A 13101-nucleotide genomic window follows, 5' to 3' on the forward strand; every position below is an offset into this window, starting at 1 on the left:
CGTGCGTTCCAGACCCTCACCACCCTCCCAGGCAGTGCGTTCCAGACCCTCACCACCCTCCCAGGCAGTGCGTTCCAGACCCTCACCACCCTCCCAGGCAGCGCGTTCCAGACCGTCACCACCCTCCCACGCAGTGCGTTCCAGACCCTCACCCCCCTCCCAGGCAGTGCGCTCCAGACCCTCACCACCCTCCCAGGCAGCGCGTTCCAGACCCTCACCATCCTCCCAGGTAGTGGGTTTCAGACCCTCACCGCCGAATCTCCGGTGCCAGAGATTTTCCTCTAATCCCCTCGAAACTGCCTGCCCCTCACCTTGAACTTGTGTCCCCTTGTAACCGACCTTTCATCTCAGGGGTACAGCTGCTCCCTATCCACCCAGTCCATGCCCCTCATAATCTTGTCCACCTCGATCAGGTCACCCCTCAGTCTTCTCTGCTCCAGAGTAAACAACCCAAATCCATTCAACCTTTCTCCATAACTTCAACGTTCCATCCCAGGCAACATCCTGGTGAATCTCCTCTGCACCCCCTCCAGTGCGATCACACCCTTCCTATAATGTGGTTACCAGGGGCAAATTTCTCCAGAAACGGCGCAATGTCCGCTGACTGGCGCCCAAAAATGGCACAAATCAGACGGGCATCGCGCCGCCCCAAAGGTGCGGAATGCTCCGCATCTTTGGGGGCCGAGCCCCAACATTGAGGGGCTAGGCCGGCGCCGGAGGAATTTCCGCCCCGCCAGCTGGCGGAAAAGGCCTTTGGTGCCCCGCCAGCTGGCGCGGAATGCCATCTCCGGGCGGCGCATGCGCGGGAGCGTCAGCGGCCGCTGACAGCATTCCCGCGCATGCGCAGTGGAGTGAGTCACTTCCGCTTCCGCCATGGTGGAGACCCTGGCGGAGGCGGAAGGGAAAGAGTGCCCCCACGGCACAGGCCGCCCTGCGGATCGGTGGGCGCCGATCGCGAGCCAAGCCACCGTGGGGGCACCCCTGGGGCCAGATCGCCCAGCGCCCCCCCCAGGACCCCGGAGCCCGCCCGCGCCACCTTGTCCCGCCGGTAAGGTAGGTGAATTAATTTACGCGGTGGGACAGGCATTTTAGCGGCGGGACTTCAGCCCATCCGGGCCGGAAAATCGAACGGGGGGTCCCGCCAACCGTCGCGTCGCGATTCCCGCCCCCGCCGAATCTCCGGTGCCAGAGACTTCGGCAACCAGCGGGGGCGGGATTCACGCCAGCCCCCGGCGATTCTCCGACCCGGCGGGGGGTCGGAGAATTTCGCCCCAGAACTGCACACAGTGCTCCAGCTGTGGCCTCACCAAAGTTCTATAAAACTCCAACATGACCTCCCTGCTTTTGTAATCGATGCCCCGATTGATAAAGGCAAGTGTCCCATCTGCCTTTTTCACCCCCCTATTAACCTCCCAACTCAATAAACACAAAGCATGTCACACTTTGAGAAAGGGCTGGAAACAGTGCGGACTTCTCCTGGGAAATCTGATCCATCTCATTTCTATCAAAGCAATGCAAACTGTGCAGATGTCCATGGTCACACCACCCAAACCAGACTGGTCAGGATTCCCCTGGGCTCCCAGTGAATCCACAATGAATACTGGGATTTTCCGCTATCTGGGCCATGCACTCACTGCTGTCTCGTTACAACCTGGAAATGTCAACACCCATTTTGCAAAATATTCCCTGGAACATTTTAATGTTTTGAATGTTAGTTACGAAACACCGAGAGTGTCTGTCGTTCACTGACAGTGAAAGTTATCTCAGTTTTTGAAGACATGCTCAAGAGCTCTCCACTCCAAGCTGATTAAGCTGTCAGGCGTTAGTGAGGAAACAGGAGAGATTCACTGGGATTGGGTCTGGTGTCAGCAAAACAAATACAAAGAAAGACGGGAGACATTTTTTATCATTAGCAGAACCCAGATTGCAGAGCAATATGATCAAAGGTCTTCAAAATTCTTTAAACTTGGGATAGAAGAGATGGAAGCAGACTTTTACAGGGAGGGTGAAGATTGAGGAGCTCTGGATACAAGCTTATGGAAGAGACTAGAATAGGGCAGATAAATATCTTGACACAGAGTCGGGAGGATGTGGGATTCACCCAGACTAGTGGGTGAGGCAGAAATAATGTCATCATTTGAGATTAGATTGGAGAGGGAGGTGATGAAAAAGACAGCTGAAGAGATATTGGAATATGGTGTGAATATGATTAGAACTATTTCCTTGTGGGGAGGATAAAGGCCGACATGGGCTGTTTGGACAGAGAGCATGAACACTTGTTTGTTCTAACCACCATGAGGGACTGTGCAGCCAGCGAGACACGGGCACTGAACCAGCACACAGGGCGAGGGGGGCAATTATCCAGCACTAATGTCCGAAGGGCGAGGTTTAGTGCTTCAACTGTGAAAACCATCCTGGCTCTCAGCAGCAGCAGTTAGGTGCCTGTTGGTCAATACTGGGGTGGTTGTGATGCCAGGACAGTTGGAGATGACTGGCACCAGTCAAGCACTGGCACATGTGTTGGTCTCAACAGTAGCAGCTCACACACTTGAACGATAGGCTGCAAGGGGAATGTGGCTCCTCACTAAAAGCAGCAAGTTATAAAATAATCACCCTGTGCAGTAACAGTATCAGACACAAGATGATTCATATTTACCCTTGTGTGGAGTTCTTTGCAGAGTGCAACCTCTTTTTTACAAGATAACGTGTGAGCAGAGCGAAGCAGAACAAGACAACAAAGGCCAGGATTATACCCGTGCTTAAAACAATCGCATCTGCTGTCCCGGGATTCTGGTCGGATGATTGTTCTGTAAAGTATCAGAATGTTACACACACGGCAGCTTCAGTATATTCAGCTTCAGATATTAGTTCAGCCTCAATCAGAATATTACAGCCAGTTCTGGGTATCGCACATTCGGAAGGATGTGAAGGTATCGGAGAGAGAGCAGCAAAGATTCAAGACAATGGATCCAGGGATGAGGGACTTCAGTTCCGGGGATATATTGGAGAAGTTGGACCATTCTCCTTGGAGAGAAGAAGGATCAGAGGAGATTTGATAGAGATGTTCAAAATCACTGGAGTTCTGACCAGAGCAGACTGGGAGAAACTGTTCCCCTTTCTGAAAAGATTAAGACAGAGGGCAAAAAAATAATTTGCAAAAAAGGCAAATGCAAAATGAAGAAAAAACTTCTTCCACACAGCGAGTGGTTAGGATCTGGAATGTTCTGTCTGAGAGTGTGGTGGAGACAGATTCACACAGCGAGTGGTTAGGATCTGGAATGTTCTGTCTGAGAGTGTGGTGGAGACAGATTCACACAGCGAGTGGTTAGGATCTGGAATGTTCTGTCTGAGAGTGTGGTGGAGGTAGATTCACGCAGCGAGTGGTTAGGATCCGGAATTTTCTGTCTGAGAGTGTGGTGGAGACAGATTCACACAGCGAGTGGTTAGGATCCGGAATGTTCTGTCTGAGAGTGCGGTGGAGGTAGATTCACACAACGAGTGGTTAGGATCCGGAATGTACTGTCTGTGAGTGTGGTGGAGACAGATTCACACAGGGAGTGGTTAGGATCAGGAATGTACTGTCTGAGAGTGCGGTGGAGGTAGATTCACACAACGAGTGGTTAGGATCCGGAATGTACTGTCTGTGAGTGTGGTGGAGACAGATTCACACAGCGAGTGGTTAGGATCAGGAATGTACTGTCTGCGAGTGCGGTGGAGATAGATTCACACAACGAGTGGTTAGGATCCGGAATGTACTGTCTGAGAGTGTGGTGGAGACAGATTCACACAGCGAGTGGTTAGGATCCGGAATGTTCTGTCTGTGAGTGTGGTGGAGACAGATTCACACAACGAGTGGTTAGGATCTGGAATGTACTGTCTGAGAGTGTGGTGGAGACAGATTCACACAGCGAGTGGTGAGGATCTGGAATGTACTGTCTGAGAGTGTGGTGGAGGCAGATTCACACAGCGAGTGGTTAGGATCTGGAATGTTCTGTCTGAGAGTGTGGTGGAGACAGATTCACACAGCGAGTGGTTAGGATCTGGAATTATTTCTCTGAGAGTGTGCTGGAGACAGATTCACACAGCGAGTGGCGAGGGACAGACAGAGTCAGGTATAGAGAAGGTGCCAAGGAGTGTCGACCAAGTTGGAGGGAAGTACCAGGGACAGTCTGTTAACCACCCATGGTGGGGACTTCAAACCTGTTCAACCACCAAAACCACCTGCTTCTGAACTAAACCCTCAGATTCTGTCTCAGTTAGAGACTGGGGGACAATGCATGTTGGCCATGTTACAGAAACACGCAAAACTGTTGTGATCCACGGAATGCCAAGGAGAGTGTGGGCGGAGAAGTCTCCGGCCGTGTTGGAGGATGAATCGGTGCCGGCCGAACCAGATTTTTCCAAACTGCTGAGCTGAGCAGAATCCTTTTCAATCTCTCCCCCAGAAGAAGGGGATTCTCTCTCAAATCTCAGCTTGAACCCCCTTCAGGTACACAGAGCAGTTAGTGAGTACTCAAAACCTGAATACAGAGCTGGGGAGGGGGATCTTTCCGGTTCCTCTTCCATTAAAAGTACCAGGCCTCTCAAAGGCCTCAGGAAAATGCTGCTCTAATATTCTGTGTAACTGAGACAAGTTGTTGGTGAGTCTGCTGAAGCTGACCACATATCAGAAACTCAGCAGGTTTGAAGTGCATCTTCCGTGGGTAACGCTCAGCTCAACACAAGTTGTAACCTGTCCCCAGAGGGTATCCCACAGCCTGAGAATCCGGCCTGAATGGCCCAGCTTGAGGGTCCAAACCAACCGATGGTTCAACACCTCGCATTCTGAAGAGTTCACTGCCTACAAAGACCTCAACCTCAGCAGCAAAGATCCTCAAATATCTCACACCCAGTTTAATGCCCATCATTTTGATCCTTTCCCTTCCCCCCTGTGCGTCTGTCTTGTGTGCATGTGGGTGGCGGGTGGGACGGTGTTTGGGGAATAGTTAAACAAGTAGATCAGTGTTACATTATTTCCATAATTTGTTCATATTTTACTCTCTTTATAAATAAACAGTTCTAATGTTTTACTTTCAAATCTTGTGCATGTAACTCATTGGAGAAGTCAAGGGTCAAAGATCTCAGGAAAATACACAAATTACTGGTTAATTCACTTATGTAGGGACTCTGGGATCTGTGTGGCTGGAACTGAGCGTGCGCTGACCAGGGTGTCGTAACAAAATGTATCGTCGTCCCTTCACTGTCGCTGGGTCACAATCCTGGAACTCCCTCCCTAACAGCAGTACCTACACCACATGGAGTGCAGCGGTTCAAGAAGGCAGCTCACCACCACCTTCTCCAGGGCAGTTAGGGATGGCATCTTGCCAATAAAGTATGAATATAAAACAAAACAGCTCGAGGCACCACATTGGCAAAAACCCGAGTAAACAAAGGAGTCAAAGAATTTAAGTTCTGGACGATAAGTTCAAGAAGATTCTATCTGTGAGTAAAACCACATGAGAATCATGGAAACTGTACTTACTGGTTACAGTCAGCTGTGATCCATTCCCACTGATATCTCCCCACACGGAGCAGTAATAGACGGCAGTGTCACTGGGCTGCACGTTGCTGATTGTCAGGATGAAGGTTTTATTGGACGTGTCTCGGGAAGGATGGAAACGCTCAGTGAAACCTGGACTCCATCGTGTGTTGTTCTTTATATCATGTGTTAAAACCCTCTCCATATCTTTCCCTGGCAGCTCCCGGTTCCAGTGAACATCGGTGTGTGTCACTGCGGCGTTCCGCATGGTGCACTGTAACCGTGCAGTCTGACCCTCTGGGACACGTTCCAGACTCGGAGACTGGATAAGGACTGGAGCATTCGCACCTTTAAGGGAAAAATATCAACAAGTTAAACACCAGTCTGAAGGTTCCAAAGTGTTTAAAGGGAATGTTCGGTGTTAAAAAGCGAGAACCAGATTCTAAGACTGAAACGATGGGCTGATTCATTCAAATAAAGCAAAATATATTTGTGTGAGTAAATTAAAAATCAGTTACTTGTTTGTTTAGGATTGAATCTTGTCAAAAAGAGACACATTGTTGAAGTTTTTCATTTTGTACTCATCAAGAAAAACACAGGAATGTTTAATTTCAAAGATTCATAATTTATTCTACAGGGGAAATGGTGCCAATGGGCGGCACTGTAGCACAGTGGTTGGCACTGTTGCTTCACTGCTCTCGGGTCCCAGGTTCGATTCCCGGCTTGGGTCACTGTCTGTCGGAGCCTGCACATTCTCCCCGTGTCTGCGTGGATTTCCTCCGGGCGCTCCGGTTTCCTCCCACAAGTCCCGAAAGACGTGTTGTTAGGTAATTTGAACATTCTGAATTCTCCCTCTGTGTACCCGAACAGGCGCCGGAATGTGGCGACGAGGGGCTTTTTACAGTAACTTCATTAGTGTTAATGTAAGCCTATTTGTGACAATAACGATTATTAAAAAGAAAGTCAAATCTGATTGGCTGAAAGTTTGCCATGAGAATTACCCTGAATTAGAGGCTCCCAAAGCTCCTGTTGAATTGAAAGAAAGGAGCACGGCTTGAACATATTCCTTTTGTTTGCAGACAGCCGGTCTCTGTCTCGCTTTGAGCAAGTGTAAATGAGTCACACATCAGCTCATGGTTAAAAGTATCTGAGTTAAATGTCAATTAGTTGAAACATATTGTTACAACACCCTGGGCCAGTGCGCGGTCAATTCCAGCCCCACTTGACCCGAAGTCACAACATGGTTGATGTTAACTTTTATTTTACAATACCCGAGGTCTTCAGCTGCCCAATAATTACAGACACCAGGTTTGTAAATGTAAAGATAATTAACTTCTTATTAAAAATAACTATAATTAAATAAGCAACAAATACAACTGGTTAACTATTATGGAATATCTATGTAATATCTAGCACCCCACCATTGTGTTCCTTACTTCTGCTCAAATTAAATGTCATGGACAAAAAAAAATAGAGACCAAATAATAGAAATAGGAACTGAGGGAACAACAGGAATGCCGCTGGGAATGTGAAGAGGAATAGCAACATCAGTGAGCAGAGTGATGTGCGTCTGGATGGACGGTAGCTCCTGATTACACCTCCCAGTCTCAGGCTCTCCCAACACACTGTCCCCACTCATGGAGCCACACATCTCCCAATCCCTCCTCTCACATTCCAGCTCCTCTGCTTCTCTGCTCTGTGCTCCGGTGCACCAGAAATGTTGCCGGAAAATCCCTAATCCCCTCCCCATCCTGCTCACTGCTTCCCTCGGAATGATCACTTTCCCTGACAGTGAATCCTCATAATCATTCTGCTGCTGTGTACAGTCAGCCTCCCCCCACCCCCAACTCACCCCCAACCTCACCCCTCATGCACCCACCCCTCCCAACCTCACCCCCAAACTGAGTGTATCCCATTCTCCAATCACGGCCCCACGGCTGCCTCAGCTGTACGGCGCGGGGGGGCGGGGGGGGGCATCGCTGGGCGCCCCAGATCCAGGGGGTAATAGATCGCACACATGTTCACTTGCACACACCGGGGTACCACGGAGTTCCCTTCACCAACAAAAAGGGATTCCACTCTCTGAACCTCCAACTTGTGAGCGACCACCACATGGAGATCGTGCTCGTGTGTGCACACTTCCCCAGGAGTGTGCACGACAGCTGCATCCTGGGGCAGTCAAACATCCCCGACATCTTTGAGGGACACCCCAGGGTGAAGGGGTACCTGCTGAGGACCTTTGCTGTTTGGAGGACAGTGTTAATAAGTTTGCAGATGACATAAAGGTTGGTGGAATTGTGGATAGCGATGAGGACTGTCAGAGGATACGGCAGGATATAGATCGTTTGGAGACTTGCGCAGAGAGATGGCAGATTGACTATAATCCGGCTAAATGTGAGGTTATGCATTTTGGAAGGTCTAAAATATTTGGGAAATGTACAGTAAATGCCAGAACCCTTGAGAATATTGACAGGCAGAGGGATCTGGGTATACAGGTACACAGGTCAGTGGAAGTGGCAAAACAGGTGGAGAAGGTTGTCAAGAAGACATACGGAATGCTTGCCTTCATCGGTCCGGCAATTGAGCATAAAAATTGGCACGTCATGCTCTAGTTGTATAGAACCTTAGTTAGGCCACTTGGAATACAGTGTTTAATTCTGGTCACCACACTACCAGAAGGATGTGGAGGGTTTGGAGATGGTATAGCAGAGGTTTACCAGGATGTTGCCTGGTATGGAGGGCATTAACTATGAGGAGAGGTTGGAGAAACATGGTTTGTTCTCACTAGAGCGGCGGAGGTTGAGGGACATCCTGATAAAAGTCTCCAAAATTATGAGGGGCATGGACAGCGTAGACAGGCAAAAACTTTGTCCCAGGGTGGGAGAGTCAATTACTGGGGGACACAAGTTTAAGGTGCAAGGGGCAAAGTTTAGAGGCGATGTGCAAGGGACGTTTTATTACACAGAGGGTAGCGGGTGCCTGGAACTCGCTGTCGGAGGAGATGGTGAACGCAGCTTCGAAAGTGACGTTTATGGGGCACCTTGACAAATCCATAAATAGGATGGGAATAGAGGGATAAGTACCCCAGAAGTATAGAAGGTTTTCAGTTAGGTGGGCAATATGGACGGCGCAGGCTTGGAGCTGAAGGAGCCAGTCCTGTGCTGTACTTTTCTTTGTTCTTAAAGCTGCCATTCAGGAGTAGTCAATGTGAGGTCATCGTTGAATTTAACCATTTATTTGTTTTAAGAGAGATGGCCAATGGGATATAGTTTCTGTTTTGGAAGGTCACTGGAGTGTAGATAATTGGTGAATGATGGTGTTTAGTCCTCGCTGGGCAGGTCATGGGATATCACATTGGGATGTTTGAATTAAGGTTTGTTTTACCATAAAAGATGCCTATTGGTCAGACTCACCACTCCTGGGGTGAAATATCCTTTCCTCACAGTTTTATGAATTGTAAATTGTTTGGGGTTTCCTGTCCGGGATCCTAACAAAAGTTGGGGTCTCGTCCGGGACCGTCACAGCTCCCCACCATCATTCATGACTGGATGTGAAAAGACAGCTGTGCTTAGATCTGTCCGTCTGTCCACTCCTCCCACACAATCCATGCTCATTTCACACACACATTCTCAGCAACGGAGCCATTTCTTTGTCTCCACAATCAAACCATCCATTCGACTGACTCTTGCTGCTTGCAATTGGGAGCCACCTCCTGCCCACTCCCAGCTCCTGATCCGGCAATCAGTCCTCACTCTCACCCACAACACTGGCACTCCACTGATCAACATCATAACTGATATCTGTGTGAATGTGATGGCCACTGTCTATCCCTCCTCAGAATCTTTCACCGCTCCACTCTGTTTAACACCACTGAGCACAGGTTCCTGTTTAAAAGTCTCGGATCCACATTCCAGCCCCTGGCACTGCTCTCTCACGGTCCCACTCCTGCTGCTCACATCATCCACATTATATCAGCACCAAAGGATTTCTCCTCCAGTGTCTGAATGATCGCCTCTGCTGTGTCCCCAGGGCACCATCCCTGGCTCCCTCCTCATCCTCATTTCACCCTCAGAAACCTGGTCAACATTCCCATCTACACCATCACTCAGATCAGTCTCTCCACCTCCTCCATTGATCCCAATGTTCTTTCCACTCTCTCCAAATGTCTGTCCAACATACGGACTCGGCTCAAAGTTTCTCTGCAGCTCAGTAAACAGCCACACGGCACTAACCTCCCCAGACACCCCCTCAGGATAAAGCCAGAGATGTGGAACTTTGGGGAATTGCTGAAGCTGAGCTCAGCTTCTTCCCCACAGTGAACCCATCAGTAAGATCACTTTACATCACCTCCTAGCTCTTCATCATCACAAACTCATCTCCAATTCACTCATCTGGAAGAGGTTATTGCTGTGGGTAATTGGAATGAAATTCTACTTACTGGTTACATTCAGCCGGCTTCCATTCCCATAGACGCTTCCCCACATTGAGCAGTAATTAGGTCCAGTGGTTAGGATCTGGAATGTACTGTCTGAGAGTGTGGTGGAGACAGATTCACACAGCGAGTGGTTAGGATCTGGAATGTTCTGTCTGAGAGAGTGGTGGAGGCAGATTCACACAGCGAGTGGTTAGGATCTGGAATATACTGTCTGAGAGTGTGGTGGAGACAGATTCACTCAGCGAGTGGTTAGCATCTGGAATGTTCTGTCTGTGAGTGTGGTGGAGACAGATTCACTCAGCGAGTGGTTAGGATGTGGAATGTACTGTCTGAGAGTGTGGTGGAGACAGATTCACACAGCGAGTGGTTAGGATCTGGAATGTACTGTCTGAGAGTGTGGTGGAGACAGATTCACACAGCGAGTGGTTAGGATCTAGAATGTTCTGCCTGAGAGTGTGGTGGAGACAGATTCACACAGCGAGTGGTTAGGATCTGGAATTATTTGTCTCAGAGTGTGATGTAGACAGGTTCACATGGCGAGTGGTGAGGGACAGACAGAGTCAGGTATAGAGAAGGTGTCAAGGAGTGTCGACCAAGTTGGAGGGAAGTACCAGGGACAGTCTGTTAACCACCCATGGTGGGGACTTCAAACCTGTTCAACCACCAAAACCACCTCCTTCTCAACTAAACCCTCAGATTCTGTCTCAGTTAGAGACTGGGGGACAATGCATGTTGGCCATGTTACAGAAACACGTAAAACTGTTGTGGCCCACGGAATGCCAAGGAGAGTGTGGGCGGAGAAGTCTCCGGCCGTGTTGGAGGACGAATTGGTGCCGGCCAACCCAGATTTTTCCAAACTGCAGAGCTGAGCAGAATCCTTTTGAATCTCTCCCCCAGAAGAGGGGGATTCTCTCTCAAATTTCAGTTTGAACCCCCTTCAGGAACACAGAGCAGTTAGTGAGTACTCAAAACCTGAATACAGAGCTGGGGAGGTGGACCTTTCCGGTTCCTCTTCCATTAAAAGTACCAGACCTCTCAAAGGCCTCAGGAAAATGCTGCTCTAATATTCTGTGTAACTGAGACAAGTTGTTGGTGAGTCTGCTGAAGCTGACCACATATCAGAAACTCAGCAGGTTTGAAGTGCATCTTCCGTGGGTAATGCTCAGCTCAACACAAGTTGAAGCCTGTCCCCAGAGGGGATCCTACGGCCTGAGAATCCGGCCTGAATGGCCCAGTTTGAGGTTCCAAACCCTCCGATGGTTCAACACCTCGTATTCTGAAGAGATCACGGCCTACAAGGACCTCAAACTCAGCAGCAAATATCCTCAAATATCTCACACCCATTTTAATCCCCATCATTTTGATCCTTTCCCTTCTCCCCTGTGTGTCTGTCTTGTGTGCATGTGGGTGGCGGGTGGGACGGTGTTTGGGGAATAGTTAGACTAGTAGATCAGTGTTACATTATTTCCATTATCTGTTCATCTTTTACTCCTTTTATAAATAAACAGTTCGAATGTTTTAATTTCAAATCTGGTGCCTGTAACTCATTGGAGAAGTCAAGGGTCAAAGATCTGAGGAAAATACACAAATTACTGGTTAATTCACTTATGTTGGGACTCTGGGATCTGTGGGGCTGGAACTGACCGTGCGCTGGCCCAGGGTGTCGTAACAAAATGTATCGCCGTCCCTTCACTGTCGCTGGGTCACAATCCTGGAACTCCCTCCCTAACAGCAGTACCTACACCACATGGAGTGCAGCGGTTCAAGAAGGCAGCTCACCACCACCTTCTCCAGGGCAGTTAGGGATGGCATCTTGTCAATAAAGTATGAATATAAAACAAAACAGCTCGAGGCACCACATTGGCAAAAACCCGAGTAAACAAAGGAGTCAAAGAATTAAGGTTCTCGAAGATAAGTTCAAGAAGATTCTATCTGTGAGTAAAACCACATGAGACTCATGGAAACTGTACTTACTGGTTACATTCAGCTGTGATCCATTCCCACTGATATCTCCCCACACGGAGCAGTAATAGACGGCAGTGTCACTGGGCTGCATGTTGCTGATTGTCAGGATGAAGGTTTTATTGGACGTGTCTCGGGAAGGATAGAAACGCTCAGTGAAACCTGGACTCCATCGTGTGTTGTTCTTTATATCATGTGTTAAAACCCTCTCCGTATCTTTCCCTGGCAGCTCCCGGTACCAGTGAACATCGGTGTGTGTCACTGCGGCGTTCCGCATGGTGCACTGTAACCGTGCAGTCTGACCCTCTGGAACACGTTCCAGACTCGGAGACTGGATAAGGACTGGAGCATTCGCACCTTTAAGGGAAAAATATCAACAAGTTAAACACCAGTCTGAAGGTTCCAAAGTGTTTAAAGGGAATGTTCGGTGTTAAAAAGCGAGAACCAGATTCTAAGACTGAAACGATGGGCTGATTCATTCAAATAAAGCAAAATATATTTGTGTGAGTAAATTAAAAATCAGTTGCTTGGTTGTTGAGGATTGAATCTTGTCAAAAAGAGACACATTGTTGAACGTTTTCATTTTGTCCTCATCGAGAAAAACACAGGAATGTTAAATTTCAAAGATCACAATTTATTCTACAGGGGAAATGGTGCCAATGGGCGGCACTGTAGCGCAGTGGTTGGCACTGTTGCTTCACTGCTCTCGGGTCCCAGGTTCGATTCCCGGTTTGGGTCACTGTCTGTCGGAGTCTGCTCATTCTCCCCGTGTCTGCGTGGATTTCCTCCGGGCGCTCCGGTTTCCTCCCACAAGTCTCGAAAGACGAGTTGTTAGGTAATTTGAACATTCTGAATTCTCCCTCTGTGTACCCGAACAGGCGCCGGAATGTGGCGACTAGGGGCTTTTTACAGTAACTTCATGACAGTGTTAATGTAAGCCTATTTGTGACAATAAAGATTATTAAAAAAGAAAGTCAACTCTGATTGACTGAAACGTTGCCATGGAGAATTACCTCGAATTAGAGGCTCCCAAAGCTCCTGTTGAATTGAAAGAAAGGAGCACGGCTTGAACATATTCCTTTTGTTTGCAGACAGCCGGTATCTGTCTCGCTTTGAGCAAGTCACACATCAGCTCATGTTTAAAAGTATCTGAGTTAAATGTCAATTAGTTGAAACATATTGTTAC

General features: G+C 48.6%; 1 protein-coding gene across 3 annotated transcripts in view; it reads right to left on the reverse strand.

Annotated features, from left to right (window-relative positions):
* The window catches only part of LOC140428439 (uncharacterized), a 28088-nt gene extending 15870 nt beyond the window's left edge, over nt 1-12218 (reverse strand). For all 3 annotated transcript variants that reach the window (XM_072514898.1, XM_072514889.1, XM_072514905.1), the window contains exons 1-3: nt 11928-12218; nt 5522-5866; nt 2657-2807 (exon numbers count right to left, since the gene is read on the reverse strand). In XM_072514898.1, the coding sequence (XP_072370999.1) occupies nt 2657-2807; nt 5522-5866; nt 11928-12192 (761 nt within the window). In that variant the 5' untranslated portion in view covers nt 12193-12218. The remainder of the gene's footprint in view (nt 1-2656; nt 2808-5521; nt 5867-11927) is intronic.
* Nucleotides 12219-13101: the final 883 nt, after the last annotated feature.

This window comes from Scyliorhinus torazame, chromosome 1 (assembly GCF_047496885.1).
Source record: "Scyliorhinus torazame isolate Kashiwa2021f chromosome 1, sScyTor2.1, whole genome shotgun sequence".
Taxonomy (NCBI): Eukaryota; Metazoa; Chordata; class Chondrichthyes; order Carcharhiniformes; family Scyliorhinidae; genus Scyliorhinus; species Scyliorhinus torazame.